The sequence below is a fragment of the Lates calcarifer genome, linkage group LG4 (genome assembly GCF_001640805.2).
Source record: "Lates calcarifer isolate ASB-BC8 linkage group LG4, TLL_Latcal_v3, whole genome shotgun sequence".
NCBI classification, from domain to species: Eukaryota; Metazoa; Chordata; class Actinopteri; family Centropomidae; genus Lates; species Lates calcarifer.
In genome coordinates, this window is record NC_066836.1 from 9916073 (window position 1) to 9940737 (window position 24665).

At 41.3% G+C, this 24665-nt stretch overlaps 1 protein-coding gene across 1 annotated transcript; it reads right to left on the bottom strand.

Moving 5' to 3' along the window:
• Window positions 1-1850: 1850 nt before the first annotated feature.
• On the bottom strand, window positions 1851-23567 carry wnt9a (wingless-type MMTV integration site family, member 9A). Its single transcript, XM_018676357.2, has 4 exons — window positions 23410-23567; window positions 9529-9788; window positions 9149-9411; window positions 1851-6284 (listed from the first exon to the last, which is right to left on the bottom strand). Exons 1-4 carry the CDS (start codon window positions 23499-23501, stop codon window positions 5799-5801), a joined length of 1101 nt encoding a protein of 366 aa, XP_018531873.1. The 5' UTR covers window positions 23502-23567; the 3' UTR covers window positions 1851-5798.
• Between the last annotated feature and the right edge of the window lie 1098 nt (window positions 23568-24665).

Below are 24665 nucleotides of genomic sequence, written 5' to 3' on the forward strand. Positions count from 1 at the left end.
TTCTGCTTGACAGCCTGTTGCATGTCCAAGCAGACCAAGGGGATGAGAGTGGGACTGAAAGGTAGTCAGGGCGGAGTTTGGGGGGGATGAAGCTTACTTGATTTTTTTTTTCTATCTTTTTTTTTCCTGTCTGTGCTTTAGTTGCACCCACTTCCTTCATGGTAACAGCTGTCAAAACGTTGTCGGATTACAGCACACCGCAACATTACAGCTCATATTAGAGCCTGGTACAGGGCAGGAAGTTAGGAGGAGTCCAGAAAGCGGGGTACATTAAAGCCTCTCAGTTTCTCAGAGCAAAGCAAGCTAGGACCCAGGGGAGGAATAGCTAACACCAAGAGGGTGCTACTCCTGCACTGCTAATTTAGGTACACGCGTCAGGGATATCATGGGCTTTTCCACTGATGTTTTAGGTATTAGAACAGATATACTCAGTAATTGTGTTTTGTTTTCGCAACCGGACATGAAGCTCCTATTCACAGCCTGGGATCACAAAGCCCCCTTTCTCTTGGATTAGTCAAGCGTTGAGGCTTGTATGATGAGGCCACAAGATTGTTGAGAGAGAAAACTCCCTGAAATCTCCACTCGCCTACTGAGGGAATAGGGCTTGTTGAAATAATAGCAATTCAGCGGGGTAATTCTCCAGCACCTACGTTATGTCCGAACACTGTAAACCCAAAACAGAAACATCTCACACTAATTAGTTTCATGGTAACTTTGTTTGACATTGAAGTAAAAACATCACTGGCATGGCGGTATGGAGTGTAATATGACTGAGGCCTTGATAATCACTCTACACTAAATCAATATAAAATGTCATAGCAACCTGAGGGAGATCCTGCATGAAACTGCGAAAATCCAACAATGTCTGTATCCAATTCCTGTAAACAACTTAACCTCATCAATGATGTCTGATTACACAGCAGGAAGGCTTTTTTGATTCAGTCACTATTCTTCTATCAAAAGGTGGGCCTCAGATGTTTTCCCAGTAGTCCAGGAAAATGAACTGAAGACCTTATGGTCACCTCCCGTTGTCTACCCATAACATTTGCCGCTGTAGCAAGTGGGAAAACCCTCAATGACTGTGTTTTTGGGTTTTTGGTCTAAAATGTTCCAGTTTGCCTCTCATTCACACACAATGAGCCACAGCACAAGGTGCTGGTCTAACCATTAGGAACAACCAAATGGTTTCAGCCAGGTTTGGTGTCTTGCTGAAGGACATTTTGACATGTGGAATGGAGGATCAAACTGACAACCTTGCAATGACTAGATGACTTGCTCTACTGTACCACTCTACTGAACCATAGTCACATTTGTGGTTCATTATCTGTACAATTCATATTAAGTCACCAGCAGATAATATGTTCCATGTATTCCCATGATTTATGATCATTTAGATTTTTTTCTGTACATTGGGCACCTTGTAGCCTGTCATGAAAGTCACTTGTGCATTATTACTACATTTTTAGCAACTTTTGCAAAAGTTAACATGTTTTGTGTTAAACAGTTGTTTAATCCTGAGATTTTGTGCTAGAACTGTTATTTGCATAATTTCAAAATCTGTTCTTTTGATTATCAGTTATTTATTCGCTCATTTTTTTGTGATTTAGTACAATGTTAGAAAATATTAGAAAAATAGTCATTACCAAAATATAATCTAAAACCCACTAGTAATTAACTTCATAAATGACTCATTTGATTAATTAGTTTTCAACATTATTTTCTGTTGATTGACTTATTATTCAACTGATTGTTCTAGAACTGCACAAGAGTCCCATTTGAAAATCACTAATAAAAGACCATTATTTCTGTAATATCATAACTTGAAGAGAAGAATGAAACCACACATAAAATAATTTAAAAATTCATTTATTATTTCAGATTTTTCGCCTTTGTTATACAAAGATGTTAAATAACTTAAATACATTCTTACCAGTCATTTGTGATCTGTTTATACCTACAAGCTATACACATGAGGTAGAGGAAAATAATTTAGGGTTCCCATAAGACATGAATAAGTGAACATGGACAAAGCTTTGTTGGTGTAGTATCATCACAAAGGGTAACGTGTTGGTGTGTTTTATCTTTGTTTTACAAGCACAGCACAAATCCTAACAAAAAGTACATGTACATGTAAAGTGATCCAAAGGTGAGTATAAACCAGTCCACACTGATGCAATCGTCAACATCATCAGTTTATACTGTCACATGGCCAACATTACAAAGCCAGAGTCTATTCACAAAACAGTCGATTATACAAACAGATCAAATCCTATTAAGATATTGTTGATGACTGTGATTTTGTTTGAATACTTTCAGAAATGTCTCAGTATTGTGTGAATGAATGAATGAAAGACAGCTAAGTGTGAGTTGATTCTAAATTTGTTAGGATTTGTTAGTGCTTAGATAACAGCAAACATTGAGATATGAAATGAAATATGTTTAAAGTATACACTGCTTCTTGAAGCCTCCACCCCCCACCCCCCCACCCCCAAAAAGGAACAAACACCCAAAAGAAAAACAGAGTAAAAAATACAGGATATAAAATCAATTTAGACTTTGACGTTATTTACACTAAACACATGCTCATAATATATTTAAAAATAATTTATCTTTTATTTTTTTCTACAAAATAGAATTTTGTACATGATCCACTGACGACTAAACAGTGCAGAGTTTTGGATTTGAGAATATGGACGACTGTGACATCTAAAAAACCAACTGGCTGCTGCATCATGCTCCTCGGGAGAAATTTTAGGCCTATGTACAATCTATAAACAAACAAAAATGCACTCAGTGTGCATTTGGTATTCCTGTCATGCCTGTTTTGAATCCGTTCAATAGTAGAGTGTGCTTGGGCCGAGGAGTGTGAGTGTGTGTGTGTGGAGGACGCACACACCAGAAGCTGTGGGAAGCAGGCATTTATGCTTCGAGTCTCAGCATAGCTATTATGGTTTCCATGTAGCGTGCAAAGTTCTATGTATATGTTTTGACCAGTCTTTATTTGGCATGCCTTCTCATATCAAAATGCTTGGAATTCATCTCCTCAGGACAAATAAGCCAAGCAGGCCTCTCTTCCTAAAGCATGATTTTGCTGTAGGGGATGATGGTTTAATTTCACATATCGTGATAATCATCTTTAAACACTAAACCATCTGTTTAGCCATTTTTAAGGATGTTTGGTGTGGTGCTATAGCGCTGTACAATCTGTCTTGTTACAGCAGCTGTGTGTACGCTTCTTATTGCTACCAATTTCTGTTTCAGTTGCTTGTGAGAGTTGAACATGTGCCTCACTTTTGTCTCTATACCACAGGAAAAGAAACCTTTGCTATTTACAATTTCCAAAAAAAGAAAGAAAAAAAAAGATTCTGCACTGCACTGTATCCATAAATACAGAACTTTAAATACTTTAAAGGGCTTTTGGGCTTCAGTGCGTGAATGGTGCTATAATACAAAGCTGGGTCCCTCACTCAGTAGTTAATTCACACCCATTGAAAACAAGGCATATAAGGTCCTATATCTTATAGTATATAACATAATGTTCCCAGGAGCTAAGTGCTGAGAATTCAATGAAATATTATAATCTGCATTGTTTGTGTGTACAGAGGCGTTTCTCGTGAAATTAAACCTTCAACGTCACGGTTTTGTCTTATGATTTGACACTTTGGGAAATATGCGTATTTGCTTTTTTTTGCCAAGAATTAGATGAGAAAAGCGATACCAGTTTCATATCAGCATGAATATCAAACTACAGCTAGCAGCCAGTTAGCTTAGCCTAGCATAAAGAATGGAAATGGAGGGAAACAGCTAGCCTAGCTCTGTTTGTAGATTAAACCCATCTTCTAGCACTTAATTTAAGTAATTTAAGTAACTAATTTAAATTTATTATTTCAATCTGCAAATAGAAAGAAAAGTTGTAGTTTCACTGGGAGTTGCCTAGCCAAGCTAGTTGTTTTCCTCTGTTTCTTTATGCTAAACTAAGCTAACTGGAAGCTAGCTGTAGCCTTATATTTACCAGACATACATGAAAATGGTATCAATTATCTAACTCTTGCCAATAAAGAAAGTAAGTGTATTTCCTAAAATGTCAGACTGTTGCTTTAAACTGTCGGTGTAGTTGCATGGCAGGCTTCAGTATACTGCATTGTGTTAACTGTCTCACTGTGCGCCAAGCAACAATATGAAAGCGCAAATTAGCTCAACACTAACGCTGACTTCTAAACGAAGACAGCATATCTGCAAACCCCCAATGTTTGCATTCGGACTCAATTCGCCAAACACTACGCAAATATTAGTCTTATAAAATATATTTATATTAGCTACGAGGCTTATGCTTTCATCTTCACTTGAGCAATCCTGCAGACGTGTCAAGTTAGATTTCCGTCTCAGTTGCCCCACACTGTTTGGACTGACCGATGCAGCTCCAACTGTACAAACTGCATGTCTAAATGTTGAATATGGCTCAATCAAATCGTGGCAGCTGAAGAGGAAAGAAGGATGTGAAATGGTAGGGGGCTACATTCCTCCTGTTCTCCACAGTTTTCTTTACAACTTCAAAGTATTCAAAGTTAAACAAAAAAAGTCCTAATAAGTGATTTAAGCTCTGCAGAGCTCCACAATTTTTTTGATCTGAGTCACACATGGACCGTTTGCTGGTCAAGTGATCACCTGTTGCAACAGTATTGGCTATAATAACAAGGCCATTGTCATCTCCATCTTGGATATTATGTGTATTTGCACTATTTCTCTCTCTTTTATCCAAATAGTTATAGTGGTTTAAGTTATTCCCTGAACACTGGTTCGCTCAAGGCTGAGAATAGCCTAAACTGACTGGTTTAGTTATATTCTGTTAATGCATTTACTAACAGCTTCATATTATATTACACAAGAAAAGAAAAAATGAGAATTTGTTTTCTCCCTGTGAAGGAGTAGTCCCAAAGGATCTATAAATTATCCACAGCAAGACGACGGACACAAGTGTGCTGCTTTCCAAAGGGCCTTGTCAACATGAATCAAAAAGAAAAACGAGCGAGAGCACACAAACAACATACATTTGTGTGGTTAGTGGTTTCTTTTAACATAGTTAGATAAGTGGCTTGTATAATATCATTACAATATAACTGAATTTATGTACATACATATGCAAACACACAATGTGTGTGAGTGTAAATATGTGCGTGAAAAGTAAGAGTAAGAGTAAATCTTACACCCTGTCTTTTTTTCGCAGTCTCTGAATATGGTTTTCATTGCCATAAAAGTCGTCATTCGAACCCCCGCCCTCTGCGTTATCTATCACGTGCTCACTTACAAACACACACGTAAAAACTGGCAAACACACACACACATACACGCTATTCTTCTTGGGGCAAGGCCCCAGAAACCAGTCTGTTGGTGTTAATTGTCCTTGAATTGGATCGTCAACAACTGGATGTTAATCTTTGTTTTTCTTTCTGTTTTCTTGTGTGAAGATGGATGAATGGATTTTGTTAATAGGAAAATAAACGCTACTTTCTTCAAGGCAACACCGTGACAAAAAGCTTGAGATGTTGACCCAGTTGTCTGAGAAGGTTTTTAATTCTGCAAACCCCAGACGCAGGGGTCACAGGACCTCTGAACCCCAACCCACAGAAATCCCTCAAAGTGCTTATTGCTTCTCCATCGGCTCGCTCCTCTTTGTTTGTTCAGACACTGTTCCGACAGTGGAAGCAAAACCTTGTTTGAGAACAAAACAACTGCTCCTCCATAACCTCTCCAACATGACCATCTTTCACTTGCTCCACTGGGACTCACAGGCGACTGGTTTACCCTTTGCAGGTATAGACCTCTTCTCTCTGTGTGCACTGCTTGCATTCGACGTAGCAGCACCAGCGCACCTGGCACTGGCATGGCCTGGTCACCTCCCTGCTTTGAGTGTTGTGGCCTCGCCCGCAGCAGATAGCTTCGCAGTTCTTATCCTTGTAGCACTTGCGGGCTGCCGTGCCCGACGAGTACTTACTGGGTCTACAGAAACTGGGCGAGTCCTCGATGTGGAGCAGGTCCATAGTGCGAGGGATCTGATCGTTCAGGCCGGGCAGGGGCTGCGGCTGCTGGCTCCGGCCTGTGGAGATCTCTCCCTCCCCCGTCGCCTCATTGGTGGAGCTGCCAACCTTGATGGAGGTCTCATAGCGCTGCTTCAGCTGCTTGCCGATCTCGTGGAAGGGCAGGAGCTGTCTCCAGCAGGTCTGGACGGTGCAGGAGCCGGAGACGCCATGGCATTTGCAAGTGGTCTCCACTCCAGCCTTGATTACCTGGTTCAGAGGCAGAGCAATACTGTTAACCACCATGAAACACTGAAGGAATGCAATGAAAGCTATGCAATTTAATGAGCCTTTGTTTAGTAAGCAGCAGTTCAAAGAGCCAGATTACCCAAATATGTTCACAATTAGATAAGGGTGGAGTGCAGTGGTTTGGGAGGCACATAGATATATAATGGAAAATTATTACATTCACTGCTCTTTTTGATATTATAATAAAAGGGGAAAATCAGAGGCTTTGCTTATTGCTTGTGAACTAAAAGAGAACAATGTAACACTTTGTCTGAGGCTTCATATAAAAGAGTAAGTGAATAATAGTTGGTGGGAGGATTGATTCTGTTTTGATAGCCATGGATGACATTTTGATTAAACTCAATAACTGTTATTATGGTAAGTGAGGGGAGGTTATTGCTTGGAAGCACCCACATATAGACAATCCATTCAGAAAGCCATGCACTGTGCACTATATTCTTGTCCTTTGACCGTTAATGTGTTTTCTAAACCCATCTTATGGTGTGGTAATTATGTAATAACAGAGAGGGAAACTCGTGCAAACAGTTGGGAAGGGAAAAGAATAGTAAAGAAAGTTCTCTCTTATACAAAATCATACATAATTGCAAGTGAAACATCGAGATTGTCAGCTAAAAAGACCACTACACGTTATTATAACACTACTTGACCTCTTAGCGGTCAGCCAAGGTTCACTTAAGCATCAACCACAATGTCAAAAGCAGTGTGTGTGCAAAAATCAATGACAATAACACATTGTCTTAGATGGGGTTTGGATAGCATCAACAGTTCTTTTCTCAGACTGTGAGAGAGATCGGGGGGAACAGGAAGTGCATATTCATCACACCAGCAGGTCACGAAAATTTGATAGGTCAGCTTTTAAATGTCGGGGGGATGCAGAGGCGAGCACATTCCAGCCTCGTCCTCCCGTGTGGGGAATTCATCCTGAATGAATGCGGTACACCTCACTACATGTGCAAATCACAAAAAAGAGCAAAAACAATGTTGTAAATCTTTTATCACAAATAGAATCTCCTGAGAGATTGGATTTTGGAGAGCCAAGCTGAAAAGGAAGAGCCTGCATTGGTCTTCTGGGAGAGTTTTGTGTCTGCTAACATTTGGGAAGTGTGCCTCTGCTATAATTCACTTTGAAAACCAAAATGAAAATGGCTACAATATGAGAAAAGCCGAGTAAAAGCAAATGATTCCAGACCTTTAGTTTGCTTTGGCTTGACAGATTAAGACCATTCCCTCTTTTTCACTTTACTTCCAAGATGAAAAACCCATATTTGCTCACCACAAACAATTGCTGAATTGTGCCAGAGCACAATTGAGAGTTGTTGCCTATCTAATCTGAAAGAGAAAACCTAATATTGACTAATGAGCACTTTCAGATTTTGCCAAATTTACAGTAGCAATTACTTTAATCAGTTTGGGTTTCTTTTTTCCAGTTTTAATGGAGATGATTCAAAACTAAGCAGCATTTCTTCAGTAATTTCACTCTCCTGAGATGCCCCATGTTGAACTCTATCAATGTCATTCTGCTGTGGTCATATTAAATTCCTCTTTGGTCATTTTAACTATATATCTGGACAGTGTGTTTTGTCTTGGACAGCAGTCACTTACCAGCACTGTAATGTTTAAACTCCAGTGTTACAAAAGCTAAATCAAAGATATGGTAGCGCAGTATATCCGGGATAAGGCTCACAATGAGCTGGCACTTCACATTGCTGTTTGTCTACATAATTGCTCAGAACTCAGACAGTGTTGTATTATCACAGTTTTCCCACCGTTTAACTGATTCATATGAGCAATTAGCCAACATTTCTGTTTAAACACTGTCTGCGACTCCAAATGAACTCTGGCCCTGTTCAAACTGGTTTCTTTATGAGTGTGTCCTGGTTATATTCATGTGTGTATTGTTGTTTTCACTTGTGTAAATTATTACTTTAATAAAAGGCAAATAAAAATGACAGATGGAGTAAATTTACAGCTAAAATGTTATTGAGGAATATTTTTTTCTTCCATCTGAATGTAACTCCCTAAAATTCTTCTAACATCGCTGAGGTGTACATGAATAATTGTCTGCCGCACTTACATTGAGTCATAGTTTAATGTTCTAAAAAAAATATCAGCATATAAAATACTCTTGCCGTCAAAAAGTCAGAGACAAGCTACGATAATCACTAAGGCTGAGATATTCAGTCTTTCTGATGGGTCAAGCAAACTGACTTTTGTTAGCTTCTTTGTGCCTGGAAAGCATTCACATTGTTGAAACTCCACAACCCCAGTAATACAGCTCTTGTATGAAAGGTTTACAGTAGAGAAAACTTCAATCTACTTTGATTGATCTTTTGGCCATTAAGGGGGTCATGACACAATCTGCAAACTCAAAACTGATATGCTATCACACTGTCAAGTTGATATGGTGAATGCATTAGCAAACATACATTTATTTACACATCCAGCATACGTTAGCATTCATTTGGAGTCCTGTTTCTGGCCACCTTATGAATGTAATGGCAACATTTGCTCTCCTTTAAGCTCCTCTCAACTAGTGAGAGAGATATCTGTCTCTCGAGCTGCCAAATGCTACGGTATGTTCACTAGCTAGTCGCTAACTTTATCTGTGGTTTGGTTGTTGGGCAGGTAGCATAAAGTTTTTTCTCAAACAACAGCTTCCTGTTTTGGCTGGCAACAGAACAAAACACTGAGCTGAAAGGTGCTAAAACACTAGAGCTAAGGGGAACTGCAGTTGGCTGATAACTTCTCTGTGGTTCTGTGATTATGAGCTACCATGTAGTGCCTCTTTCTCAAACTATCATCATGCTCTGATTATTCAAGCTTACCTTCATGCCCACATTTGTGTTATGCATGTCCACGCGAGCGCGCAGGTCCTTGTTGGAGCGTTTGCCCAGGAAGTCCTTGACAAACTTGTTAGCGTATTTGAGGTTGTCGCCACAGCCTCCCCACTGCCACGCCTTGCGGTTCTCCAGGTCCGGGGCCTCATCACACGTGCAGCGCTCCATGCGTCCCGCGCTGCAGGCTTTGGCCATCGCATGGGTCAGGCCTGCTGAGGAAATGGCATAAAGGAAGGCTGTCTCTTTAAATCCTGCAGAGGGATAGGGAAAAGTGGGGAAATGGAGTTAAGAAGATGCATTAACTAAGAAAAAAAATCTAATTTTTACACAACTCATGGCTTTAAAATGACATTTTCATCTGCTCATACCTCTCTTTAGTATGTTGGCTCGGTGGCGCCCCTCTAAGGTGCAGTTCCACCTCTCAAAGCGGAATTGATACTGGCATTCTAGGGCGCTCATGGTGATGGCCTCTCTCAGGGTCTCAGCTACGCCCGGGTCTCGTCTGCACATCCTGCGCTGCTTCTTTTCCAGTTTGAGCCGGTCGCACAGCTTGTAGTGGGCCCTGCCTACGTTCTCCTCTGGTAGAGAGTTCAGTGGCAGGATAGACAACGGTTCATTACCTGTCAACCTGGAGGGAAAGATCACAGACACAGCCGGGTCAGTTCAAACAGTGCACAGAGAGGCAGTGGATACATCTTAATAAAGTATCCAATAAAGTGCAGGATGCTGACCTTCCTGGATAAACAATAAGAGTTGCAAAGATATACTACATAAACAGCACAGGAAGCACAGCTGGGGCATATAATGCTCAAAAGTTTGGTTAATGTTCAAATGAATTCAGCTGTTCAGTGGTTAATGTTCAGGGGAATTCAGCATTTGCTGGAGATTGAGATCAACCTCCAGCACAGGCGTGTCTGTGTATAGAGCAAATTCTCTGCAGAGGTGGAAGAGTTCTTTCTTTTCATAAGGTTCCTGACACCATTTTGTTCCCAATTTTTTTCACATCTACATCACACTAATCAAGTCACGGATCCAGCAGCCCACAGTGCTCTTAATTTTGGAGATTATAATACGTAAATTATGACTAATAAAGCGGCTGGTATGGAGACATATTTCAAACAATGGCATGCAGTGAACGTGACAGTCACACCACATGCATGTGAAACAGTAGCCAGCAGATACTTGGTTTAATATTTATATCACATCCTGAGGGGAGAATGTCACTTACTTGTATAGATTTAAACACGATCACACAGCAGGATTTACACTCTCATTATAGAATCCCCATAACAAAAGTCCAGTATTTGGGATCTTAAAGCTGCAATCCATTTGAAATATAACAAGCAGAAGTTTCAGTTCTAAACATGGTATGGAGAACATGTGGTAGACTCGCGCTCCTTTCGTCAGTTTATTTAAGGGAAGCATATATAAAACACACAAAGCGGGGACTGCCACATAGCTGGCAAAACAGACGACCAGCGTTCTGAGGTTGTGATGGGGAAAGCAGAGCATTACTTTCATAAACACACACAGGGGACATGACTGTCAGCCTGTGACCATTTTGGTCACACCAACTGACAGGATTGGCACTGCAGTTGTTCATTATGTGTAATTTCTGGCCTCCTTTACACCCTTAAAGTGAAACTGAAGAATAAATGGATTTACAGAACTCACAAAAGTCCTCAGGCCAACGTGTCTTTACAGACAGACTCTGGACATTTGAAGGACACTTTTGTGCATGGATTGACACCTCCCTTAATGCTGCATTGAGGAAATGCAGTACTTTGACCTTTTGGATCTGGCATAGGTTGTAGTGTTCATTTTTATCCATGTTAAAAGTGGGTTAAGTCAAGGATTAAAGCTTCCAGCTTTGTAGGGAGTGTCTTATGGAGACAGTACATGACAGTTAAAGGAAGCAGATTACAGAAAGTCTGACGAACAAGATACTTCAGAGTGTCCTGTTTTTAGCTTAAAATAGGGCCAAGTGATGTACTTGGAATCAGACTTTACGTTTAATCTCTGGTGTATACACACACACACACACACACACATATATATATATTTGATCTTGATGGTAAACGAAACTTACAATTAACCTTATAAAATGAATTTTATAATTGTCCTATATGTTATATTAGTTTCTATAGCCATTTGCTTGTTATCATAGACAAGAAGAAGTTTGTATTATAATATTACGACATCATTAAATCAACAATCTGGAATTGTTGTTCATCCCTTCATGAGTGTGAAAAGTGTAAATACAGCCAACTACATTTTTAAAAAGTCCAACTGTGAAGAGTAACCACAGCTAATGGGAAACCTGCCACAGAGTTTAATACAGCCAAGCAGCGTAAAAGAAATTATTCTACAATATTTTTGTAAAGGTGCAGAGCACCTGCTGGGTGTCCACACCGGTTTAGTTAATGTACCATAAGTGTTGATCGCTGATCCACATTACTTACATTTTTATTTCATTACTGTTTTTCACAGAAGATTCTGTCACTACTCATATTCACTTCAGTCTCTAGCAGAGGGTCACAGGAGTTCTTCAACAAGAGATTTGTTTTATTAAGTCTAATAACTGACTGAAATGTTTCCCCTTGAGTCCTCAGCTTCATACCAGTGGACTTAATAGTTCACATATGCTATAGGATATTGTCTTTGCAGTGCGTTCATAGCCTAGTTGAGCAGTCAAATCAAAGAGGAGGCATCAGGATTTGCTTTCAGATTGGGTCAAACAGTTTCCTCTTTACAAAGCGTGTTTGCCTTTCCTTAACTTGTCTGACAGCTATGAATTTTCAAATGGAAACCTGGCAAGCTGTGTCTTGACAGAGATTGCTCTCCCCAACACACTTAGAGAGTAAAAAAATGTATGGTTTGAGGCGTAAAGAGCGAGGCATTCACAATGCACGAGAACTGCATCTCTCTCCGCATAACTGACATTTTCCTCGTAATTGTTTCATGCTTTGTTAAAATACGCTGTGGTAACAATGCCAAGGAAACATATTCCAAGTGCCAAAACAAACAAATCCAGCTGACCCACTAGGTTACATATGACTGACAATCGTTCCACAACATTTCTATGGCAAGCAAGCAGTCAGGGATTGAATGATGGCGCCACGTGGAGTACCTGCTTTGTTTGAAAAAACAGTCTGGAAGAAAAATTTGGGATATTTTTGAAATTCACGCTACACCGCGAAACAGTTTACTACTGTATGCATCTGAAAATTTGCACTGTCTGTGTGTATTCACTCAATACCACCAACATGACGCGCACATTCCTCAGTAAGACATGCATAGTAACACGTATCAGCGTCAAATCTTCTAAAAGCCCACATGCCTGCCAAAACAAGAGACCATCAGAGTGACAGGCCTCAACTGTCTGTGTGACGTCCGCCTGTCTGACACAAAAAGATGGTCTGAGCGGAGCTGGAGGGAGGCCAAAGATGACATGACACTGATCTCAGCGCTACTGTCTCTGCGGCTTTTTTACACAAAGGCATATTTCTGGCTAGTTACAAAGACAGCCTGAGGGCAAAGTGTGGAGGGGAGAGATTTGAGAGCGGAGAAAGACTTCTTCACGTCTCCAGAGAAGACACTACTATGCTATTGTGCATGTTTCCACTCTGCGGCAGACCAGTTGTATCACAGATAGACACTGGTTCCATTTCTTCTGTCTTAGAACTATTAGTGGATACACTTTTTTGATATTTACAAGACTTAGAATAGAATTGGATGTCAATCATTCCTCTTTAATTCAAATTTGAAGGAAATTAAAGATAATATTTTCACTGGATGCAGGACTGTGACCCCTGTTGTCACACCGAAGGGGTCAACACATTCCAATATGGTGATCTGCAAAAAACAAAAAACTATCACTCTGCTGTTTGCTGAAGAATGAACCCATTCAACTCACTTAGAGGAAAAAAGACCTGGAAAACAGTGCAGTGGTTGAATCACAAAAATCATTACGAATCTGAACTCGAAATCTTTGGTCAAACGGAAATCATTATCATGTTTTCCCATAACGATGACCACTTTTATGAGGGAAAATGGAAAAACACAGCCACATGTCATCTCTGATAATTCAGTTAAGCTCAACTGTTTTATAGATCAGTTACAAGTTATTAATAACAACAACTTTGCCAGACTGTAAAAAATCTGAACCGTGCGACCACATTATGTATTGCCTTCCTTGACAAAAAGGCTGCATTGGATCTGTATCAAAATCAATTTATTCACAACTTACAGAGTGTTAACTAATTGACTACCAACATTTTAGGGCTGCATTGAGTGATTACTTTCATTATTAATTCATCTGTCAATCATTTTCTCCATCAATCGATTATTTGTTTGGTTTATAAAATGTCAGGAAACAGTGAAAAAAAGGTGCCATTTGCAAATTCCCAGAGCTCTTTTTTTCTCAAAAAAAAGGAAAAGAAAAAAAATATTTAATATTTATAAAATTATTTATTAAACATTAAAAACCCAATTGTTACAATTATACGAAGTGGTATCAAACACAGACTACGCTTTTCATAAAGGGTGCACATGATTAAAAGAACGTGTGAAGAGCAGGAACCGCCACAGTATCTCCACCACACTGAATTATAAAGTAAAACCATGAAACTTTACACATCATGGCCTTTTTTCTGTAGGTGTTTTTGTTTGAGGTGTTGTTTGAGGTGTTGGCACAGCAACACCAATTACACGTGGAATATAACACCAACATATAAAACTCATTATTATCCTACGTGAGGTGGGATTCTTGCTGATGTTTGCTCAGCTTTGCTTTCCATTCACACACTTGCCTCTACACACTCTACACGCGCGCACACAGACACGCACACACACACCGCTGACCCGCTCTCACGCTGCGCCTCCTCCACTGTCTTTCACTTAGTAACGCTGGCGTTTGTTTGGTCCTTTCGCTCTACCTGTCAGCACCTCCCATTGCCCGTGACATTTACTTTATATACATTTTCCAATGCAGCGGGTTCAGTGAAAACGCCTCATTTCACACGGCGGAGCCTCATAGTCGATCTCTCAAGGAAATCATTGACTAGCACTAAACTTTGCAATCATCACCCCCACTCTGGCTTTACATTACAGTCCTGGAAGTGACCCTCAGCTAGTAATGCTGCTCGTTCTTCACAGGTTTGGTATGTAAATACTTAAAGAGGTGTAATGATACCTAAAATCTTAGTTTGTGGAAAAATATCATCACTCTTACTTTAACTTTCCTGCCCTAAATGAAATGCTTGCTACATGTATAAGCTACAAACACATATAGCTTTGTAACTGCTGGTGTTATTCATATACTCACACACTCATATATAAAAAATGGCAGCTTCCATGTGGTATAGATTGATCTCACAAGGATTAAGTAGTCCAAGCAGTAAACCTTACAAACAGCAGATGCTGTGCTGAAACAATTAATGGATTTTTTAAAAAACAAATGAAAAGTGTGAATTATTTAAGCACAGCATTTTTGAAAAATGACATTCATTCCAATGCGGATTCGCTTCCTCTATATCTTTGTAAAGTGAGTATCTCTGGGCTTTGTTTCTCTCAACGAAAAAACAGTCTTTAATTGTCGCCTCGGGCTCTGGAAAACTTAATTGTCATTTTATAAACATGACCTAACCCTTAAAAAATTGACAGGTTGATTGGTAATAAAAGGGAATCATTATTTACAGCTCGAACATCGAAAGGGATGACATGTCGGCCTGTTTTAGCTTACTGCAGATGTTCATACAAGAAAACAAGAAACTGAAGAACCTTTTGGCCATGACATAGTTTGTACTGACAAGTTTTCTTTTCAATTGTAAAACATCCCCCTCAGTACTTATCTTGGTCATTATTCCTCAGGGAACCTTATCACAATGTTTCTTCATGATAGGCTTTAAAAGTGACTATTGGTCAATATATCACAGATTTTTTTTAAACTCTCAACTTGGAAAAAAAAAAGTGGGCTCTAGTTGCTGCCTTATTTAGATGTTTTTTCACTTGTCCAATATTTTTGCTTTCTGCAGCTGACAGTCATATTTTAAAAACAAAACTACCAAAACCCACGATGTCAAGATCGATAACTGTGTTTCCAAAGGAAAAGCTGTTTTAGATGTTCCAACTGTTGAGCACAATCACTGTAAAAAAGATTTTAAACAACTACAACAACTTATCAAAGCCAACATATTTCTGGCACTGTGCTGCTTTTCAAATGTGGAGATATGAACAAAAACAGCAAAGCAGCAAACGTTTTTCATCCAGTGTCTGTTGATCATCTCCACCCCCACCAGACTAACAGGTGCTGGTAACGTTTGTGTGTGTGCATGTGCATGTGGGCACTTATAACCTTAAGTCAACACCTACGAGAGTCGGTCGTGGCTGAACGCGCCCAGGCAGAAAAAGCAACAAAAGCCGCAGTTTCTCCATCAGCCTGAACTTGCAGGTTGTGTGGTCTGGTGTCTCCTAGATCACAACCTACCCCCCTCCTCTCCCCGCCACCACCACCCCTCCTCCCCCTTTTTTCCTTTTCTCCAAACTCCCCCTATTCCCACTGGTCAATTACTCTAAACGAATGCCAATCATTCCGCCCAGCTGTTGGCTCACAACAAAGCCTCCTCTAGACAAAACCACCCGCTGTCTACGAGTGTAACCTACACAAGACAATGACAGACATGAACATGTGTCCTGGAGCAGCTCGCCTATCATGAAGCTGACAAACCAGTGCGCTCACCTGAGATTAATCTGCATGTAGTAGAAAAAGAAAAAAAAAGAATTGTGAGTGTAATTCATTAAATGAAACGCTGAGTTTTTGTAGGAAATTAAACTCGCCAGTGCTGATCTCCTTTTCTCTCCTTCACTTTTTCCTCCTGCCTTTGCAGCATTTAAAACGCTCCTTTAGGGGGGAAAAAAGTGTGTGCTTTTCTCAGAAATGTTGGATGAACTTCAGACCACCCTGCCCAAGTCCCATCTGGTGTATCACAGCCCAGGCCATGCCAGAGGTAGTAGGAATGTGAGTGTGTGTGGTGTTTTCCCTCTGGCCCACTCTAACTATGGCTGACAATGTGCTCCACAGCTTAGACGTGAATAATTGAAGAAACCATGAATCAGTTTCGAATGGCTCTCTGGTACAGGGAGTCTCCGGGCTATTGTCCACCTCCAAGAAGTTTATAAGGGAAGAAATCCTGCTCTGAACTCGGGACGTTTTCTCCATAGTGACACACCGTTCGTTCTCCGACTCATTAAAACCAGAAATAGGGGAAAGAGTAAACGATTATGTACGAGGCTAAAATAAGATTAGTCACTGGTTGAAAGCACTGGGTGTTGTGACTACTCCTAACAAGCTGTGACTGACACAGTACAGTAACATGACAAAACGACTTTGAAAACAAAGCTGTGCAGGGTCTGGGACTTAGTAAGTCATTATTAGTTGAGTAATGAGACTTTCTGCGTAGTGGGAATGTCCAGCAACGTTGAGAAGCACCGTTATCCACAACATGAGGATAGGGGGGGAGTCTGCTATCTTGTATGACTTAACAGGATATGACCCAGAGTTATGTCATCTGCTGTCCCTTCTGGTCACTTACAGCCCACATTAGGCTGTGTCTGACTACTCCCACTAATTGACTGATCGGGTCAAGTTCCTGGACGAGCACTCTCTTGATACTTTAAATGTAAATGACATTATGCATTAGGCATATTTTCTCATCAGTGGATTCTCAACTCAATTTTTCCACTCAAAAAGCTGCACTATAAAAATATCTTTCTTTTTCAATTCATAAAGAAGGGGGAAAGGTACCGTTCAGCCTAATTTTTTAAATCCAGAGCCATGAATGCGAGTGCTGGTAGCTGAGCAGTGGGGACTACAGGACCTGGGTTTGGGAAAGGGAGTGTGGGGCATGGTAAGAGGTTTAACTGCTATGTGAGAACTCAAGGCTTCTAAGGTCAGCAGCTCAGTTATAGTCACTGTGTGACTGGCACAGATTGGGCGCGCAGCAGTGTCCGCATGACTCCCCTGTTCTAGCCTACACCATGGCACAGAGCAGTCCTGTACCAGCGCACCGACGCACCAAACACGTTCAGGCACACATACTGTACTCAGCTCTCACCGATTCGCACATGCTGACACAAGACCCAGACTACGGTGATTTGGTGGGTGAGCACAACAGTTTGACTATAAACTTTGTGCAGTTTGACACCGATCAGGCACAGCATTAACACCAGTGACTGGTTTCCATGTCGTGGCTGAATGGTGGATTAATATACACATTATATATATATACCTAAACCATTCAGCCACAACATTGAATCTGGTAACTTGTTTTAATGTTGTGACTGCTCAGTGTAAAAAGCAGATTTTTAAATGTATTCAGAGACTGGAACTGTCTGGTCTGTTCGTTTCTGTTACACTGGGCAAAAGCACTTCTGTGAATAAACCGAGCATGCAAAGTCAAACCACAAAATCCAGAACAAAACAGTAGCTGTTTTGAATCACTCATGCCTCAGTAACTGCAAGTGGCTGAGTTCATTAACGGTTATTTATTCTTACTACTGAAAGATTAGTTTGTTCCTGAGAGGCTGACCGAACTCAAAACGCAAAAACCAAAAAAAATGCAACGTGTTATTGTTTTTAATCTGCTGTAAAATATCAAAGCTCAAGACTGCCATGACAGTAAATTTCCAAGTTTAAAACAGAACACGTTAATATTCCCCTGTAGCGTGAGTTTCCGAGCACGTACACACTGCTCATTTATCGCCTGGAGACAGATAATTTGACTCTTGACAACGTACGACTAAAGCAGCATTAACCAGATGAAAGTCATGCAAATAGGGCTGATTTTGACATGAAATGAAAACTCCGCCAAGCTTAATCACAGCCGAGAACGTACACCATGTCTAGGCACATTCGTGTCAGTGTATGTCTGACTGTGTCCATTCTCATGCAAATGCTCAGTCTTTATGGACAAATATGCCTTTTGAGGCAAACTTTAGTCTATATAATAACCGCCCATTTGGCAAACACACAAATGTGAGTGGAGTATCTGAGCATATGTCAGGTCAGGCTCCTATAGGATTATGTTTATGCAAGATGACAATCCAGATAAAGTGCATTAAAAGTCTAACCCTACAGTTTTGAAAAGGTTTGGTCAACTTTCTTTCATCCTTTGCAAACAGGTGCATGAGATTAAAAACCTAGATTTCATGTTGGCTGCTGCAAAAACAAACTTTTTAATAATAAAAAAAAGACCAAATGTTTCAACATCTCCTTGAGTTAGACATGAGAACAAATATTCTCTAGAAGACCAAAACCTTAAGTGAGGGTTTGTCAATCTGCTAATCTTGGCACATGTCAAGTGGCATGTCTCCTCTATCCCCACAGACCAGGCAGAGAGACCTCGGCTGTGGTCAAGAATGGAAAACACAGGACATAGCGGTCTCACTAACTAGCATCATCTCATCAATGCCTGACCACTAAAAGTATCTTGAGTCTATATTAGTTTTCCTGTTTTGCAAATTGCCCATGTCTCCAGCTCCATCTGCAAAGATCATCATGGTGCGTGTAGTTTGGCCAACAAGAGTTTCCTTCAGTGGGAGTTTCCCTTCCATATCTTCTGACTGTCCACCAATCATGTGCGCGGGTTGACTACTGGTGGGACTGAGCTGGAGCTGCCGTCCTTTTATAATCAAATATGTCTTAGCTGCGGTCTCTTTCGGCGCACTGATGACACCAGAACTGTAAGTCTTTAGGATATGAGCGAGCCAAACACATTTTAAAAGCCCCAACGAACCGTGTAATCTTCAAAAATAATCAGTTCAACCATGTTATTACACAGTATGAGCCCCATAACAACCTACTACAGACACCGCTGAAACCTCCATAACAAAGGTGTGTACCAGCTTCTGCTGTTTCTGATGATTCATCCTGTAAAATAAACAGAAACACTGTGCATCACTCAGTTTTGAGAAGTCATGCTAGTCTGTGCAGAGAGGTGGATTTTTGCTCTGTAAGCTAAAGTTAAAACACTTTGTACATGTCATGCAGGTTGACCGCAACTGAGCATACGTAGAACTATTTTCCTTTCTTGAATTATTTTTACACAGACTTGGCTGCCTTTAGATTTGATGTTTTCACATTTCATTTCCCACTCTCCTCCTGTTACACAAAAAAGGTTATAAAGTGCTGATTGAGGACCGTCCTCAATTCCTTCCAGAGGAAGACACTGCACCACCCTGTGGCATCCACGGGCATGGCAGGCCTTTCCAAGGTGGTGGTGGTGGTGGTGGTGGGGTGTCATGGAGCAGAGCACTCAAAGCAAAGCACGGCTTAGCTCAAATCCGGATGTATCAAACAGAAATATAAAGAAAACAAGGCTCTCTCTTTTCAGAGCCCATGCGGTCTGTTATCTAAGCCTCCAGGTCATGCGTGATCTCACCGCACTACATGGTCACACAGCACCAGTGCTGAGAGAATCCTATCTTTTTGGCTCACGGTAAAGTGATACCCTTTGAGGTGTGGCTGTGGCCACAGGATATCCTATGAAGTTGGGAAATCCCTCTATCAATGGCGCTCCCCGCCCTGCTGCACGTCAGGGCTAATCAGTCCTTAAGGCCCAGTAATGAGACGCCCGTCACCACTGTCTGCCAGGCAACGCCAGAGCCTGAGCCCACACTAACTCTGCTGCTCCTAATGAGTGGTAATCACCCAGCAGCTCCCCGCAAACCGCTGCAGGGATGCCGGCACGCACATGAGGGCAGGCAAGACGAGAGGACGGGAGGGGAGAGAGAGAGGAGGGAAGCAGAGGAAATGTTTACATGGAGCCGCTTAAAAAACAACTTGTAACATTTCTGTGCTGAAGAAATGAGGCTCCTTTAAAACATTAAAACACACCGCCGTTTGATATACACCAGGAACTAATTCAGCACAGTGATAAAAAAAACTTTTACAGCTGCATACTGAAAAATCACTCCTCGTCAGTAAATTTACACACATCCCATTTGTTATCCTGTTGTTTTTGGCATCCTGCCTCACTTAATGGAGCGCTGAAAACAATAATACCATCTGAAAGGGCACCAGCTCTGCTTCAGGAACAAACTGATGATAGAGTGTTTAAGGATATCACAGTAATTAAATAGCAAGTAACAGCAACCGCTATATTTGCTTCTTCCGGATGCCATGGTGCCTCAGTGATTGGTAAATCCCAGCTGCATGACTGTGGGCAGCCTTCCTGTATATGTCGCACATGAACTAAATAAAAACAAACTCTTGACTCAGTGTTAGGACTCACATTCAGCGCAGTTTACAAGACCGCAGAATGACATGCCTTTTACCAAAACTCAAATTTAAACCAACAGAGTCGTGTCAGACCGCACTCCGAGCCTGTGATGGGGTCAGCTCGGCAAACAAGTCACTCCCCCCACCCCACGACATTTTATGCAATATTTCATCAAGGTGCCAAAAACCTACGTAGGAAAGCTCGGCGAACATGTCTGATTCAAACTCTGATGATAACGGATTTAGCAGAACCAACACCTGCCACAACAAGCTGAGGGGAAAGAAAATGAGTGCTCACATTCTTGTGGCAAAGGATGACAATTTAAGCGGGTGTTCGACTACGCCAGGAATCCCACCCCACCCTCGGCTGCGCAGACTATGGGCAGGAGAGATTGTGTTTATGTTACACTTACGCTCCACCGCACTCTGGAAATTGGGTATGCAACATTGACCCTCTATTTTGAGTAAATCAGTACCCAGGAGGCCCTAGGATGCCTCATGCTCGTGGAATATTTATTTGAACAGGTTTATGTTAGCGTGTCACACAGTCAGAGCTCAAGCAGGACTGTGGTTCGGAGTGTCACCCGGTGTCAAGTTTCTGGGAGGCTGGCCACGGGGGCAGTCGCATTTTGTATCTGTGTCACCTGTGCAGGCTTTTTCAGTGTGTTTCGTGTTCCTCAGCTGCAGGGCTAAATCATTCACTGACACTCATTCATATTCCCTCCTCACCGGGCCGCAGAACAATAAATCTGGAGTATCGTAATACCACATGTCTCTCTTCACTACACAGGCCACAGATAGAGAACAGACTGACAGAGGGAACTGAAAACAAGTGCTAACTGAATAAGTAAATATGCATTACCATTAGGACCATTAAGGCTGACCTGAGTGCCAATTTGGCATGTCAACTTTAATACACACTGCCTGCCAAGGGCGACACTGCAACAGGGAGGGAGACAGAAAACAGGGGAGCAGGGGTGTGGGGGGTTACATTTGTCCTTCTAATGCAACTTTAGAGCAGCATTGAAACCAAAGACAAGAGTCAGAGACAGAGAAAGTACTTGATATATGCATGAGCATTACAGATGGTGACGTTTTACTGAGAAGGGCTGCGATATTTCCAGCATACAGAGCTATTACAGGTGCCATACACCATGTTTGCATCACCCAGTTTCCAAACACGAGTGCCAAGACTTTGGTGCAACACCCAAGAGAACAACATTTACCCAGAGATGTGAAGACCTGTGTGTAAATTACAACCATCCGGTTTACTCAGACAGTTTAATATCTAGAGAATGTTTAAGTTCTTCCAAAACTCCTCCTTGTGTACTTTGTCTGCCTTTTTTCAGCTTTTCCTGAGACTTGTATCCCTCATTTCTTAAGTAAAACCTACTTCAACAGGTCGACAGGTCTAACACGCCAGTCTAACGGGCCCTTAGGGGACTGTGCTCCCTTGCAGATTCACAACAGTTCCCAGATCACCTAACACCCCTGGATCCTGCACAACACCCATACCTACCATAAATTTGACTCTGCTGGAAAGGCCTCGGGTGTCATCACTCCACAGTCTATGGCCATTTGTCTCCTTGCGCCTCTGCGCTGTTTGCAGCCAAAGGGAGCACTAACAACACCCATCAACACAGATATTTGTAGATACTACAGAAAAAAACCCCACCAGAGTTCGTTTCTGCTTAGTATGAGATGCCGCTTTGATAGATTTCACATTTTGCTTAGTCAATTTTAAAACATTTGGTGTCAGTTTTTTCTCTTTTATACCAAAAAATTCTGGATGAAAACCCTTGAACTCCAGGTGAAACATGGCTGCTCTCTCATCTGACATGCTGACCTCATTCAAATGACCTTGGGCTTCCCCTGCTCTGAAAATGTTCCTCTGAGACAGAGAAGCAAAAACTTGAGAGTGCACTTCATGTGAGCAGACCAGACTTGGGAGCTCAGTGCATTAGTAGCCACTCTGAAGTGGAGGTCATAGTGGGCTACACCTAAAATCCAAGGCGTTCCCTGGGAATGACTTGACTTTGAAATATACACCCTTGTGCTCTTTCTAAATTAAACATTATTGTGTATATGACATGATTCATGAAACGCTAGATTTTTTTTTTGGTAAAGATTAATTTCCCGACACGTGTTCCAAAGTGTTTTTTAAACTTGATGGAGGCAGCAGAAAAACCCCTGCCGGAGTTGTGTGATGTTTATGCTGGATGGGGGAATTTTCTGTGCAAGCTGAGCAGACGTTTCGGCCACCAGTTCAGTCAGTCAGATTTGCTTTATTGTTACCAGCTGTTGAGTCTGAAGGCATATACACTCACCTTTCGCTCCGCGGCTGTTTTCAGAGTCGACTAAGGATATGATTTTTTTTTTTTTTTTTAACAAGTGCAAAATAATCACTCGACCGCTACCTGCCATTCAAACGTGCCGGGGGGGGGGGTAACTTTACAGTGGGCGCTGGCTCAATTGTCAGGGAAAGAATGGGGGTGAACTCTCCTCTCCCTCCTCGGCCAACATTACTCCGAGGCTGCGTTCATCTACCTATAATAGATGCTGTGTTGATAGGCTGCAGGAGTTTGGTTGCCTGCTGAGATATTTGCTGACACTACTTTACACACTAAAAACTTAATTGTCAGCAGCTTTGGCGAGGCCAAATCATGTGCAGGACAACCTGCTGCAGCCGCCACCAGCTGTGAGGCCGCTGAGCGCTGCGCAACCGCCGCCAAGTGACACCTCACTGACCCGCAGATACGAGCGCAATCTAAACATGACTTAACATAAATCAAAATTAATGACTTTGTTTTTGGTTTCGCTCTTACTGAAACGATTTATCTGAGTAAGGCAGTTTTCAGTGGGCTAAAAGACAAAAACTTGTTACCAGCTTTAGTAATTCAGGAACCAATCAAATCAATGAAATCATCATCATCATCATGGACATACTGTGTTATGTCCTCTCAGTCCTTACCCGAAATATGCTGCGGTTGGTCCAGGCAAGTTGAGAAGATACACTATAACTGTGAACGATAACCATCCCAGGAGTAGGTGTCCATCCAGCATTTTGCTGCGGCTCCAGGGCAGATCATTTCGTTTCTCCTGAGTAGCTGTGTAAAATCCCTTGCTCAATGTTCAACACTTCTTATACAGAGAGGAGCTGAGCTGCGCTCCTCCCATCAGCAGAGTAGAGAGAGAGAGAGAGAGAGAGTGAGAGGGAGCAAGAGGTGGGGTGGGGAGTTGGGGGAGGTAATAGGGCAATACATAGAGAGAGCTGAACTGATTCACAATTCGCCCTCAAGTTTCAGACAGATAAATCATCTCACTTGTCTTAATGTATGATTGGCATGACAGCTTCTCCTCCGTGGCACCACATAGTCAGCGTTTGTGCAGACTGAGGTCAGTCTGAGCCGGCCTTTACTGTAATGATAAAATTCTAGTTTACCCTCAGTGGGTGACAGTTTATTTCCAGGAAAGCCAAACCTCTTCATTTGGTCTAATCGAACAGGCAGCATCTTGCAGCAACAATACTCATTAAGTTCAAACTGGCTCAGACAGTTTTTTTTTTTTTTTTTAGGATGATGCATTTCAAACTAGTTTACTGATGCGTGGTGAAAGTAACTAACTACATCTGCTGTACTTAAGAATTCAAATGTCGCAATTAAGTGCAGTTTTGACATAGTTGACAAAACAAGCTCACCACAAGAGCAACTCCACCTGCTGAGGAAGATTATGTGATACAATCAAAAGCTCCAGAAGAGCAACTACTGTAACTGGACCTTGTGAAAATCAACTTTGAATCTGAAGTTCTGACATATCTGTACTTTATTTAAGACGGTTATAGTCCTGTGTTATGTTAGGACATATTTCTACTATATATTCCACTACATTAGTTTAGTTATTGCAGGTTAAGATTTCACATAGAAAACATTTGATGATCTTATAACTAAATCTACAGTACAAAGTAGTTAAATTATCTCCATTAGTGCAAAAGTAAAATGCTTCTTAGAAGCATCTATACACTTACACTGAGTAGGATTTTGAATTCAGGTTTACATTGTTGTATCACTATTGTTACCCATACAAAAGATCTGAATAATTCCTCCACCACCTATGCAATTTAGAGAAATATATAAAGTTTTAGATGCCTCAAAGTTGAGTTGTAGACTTTGAATTTGCCCCATATGCTGTCATGTTGACTTCATTAGATTTTGGTTCAACGTCTGCTTA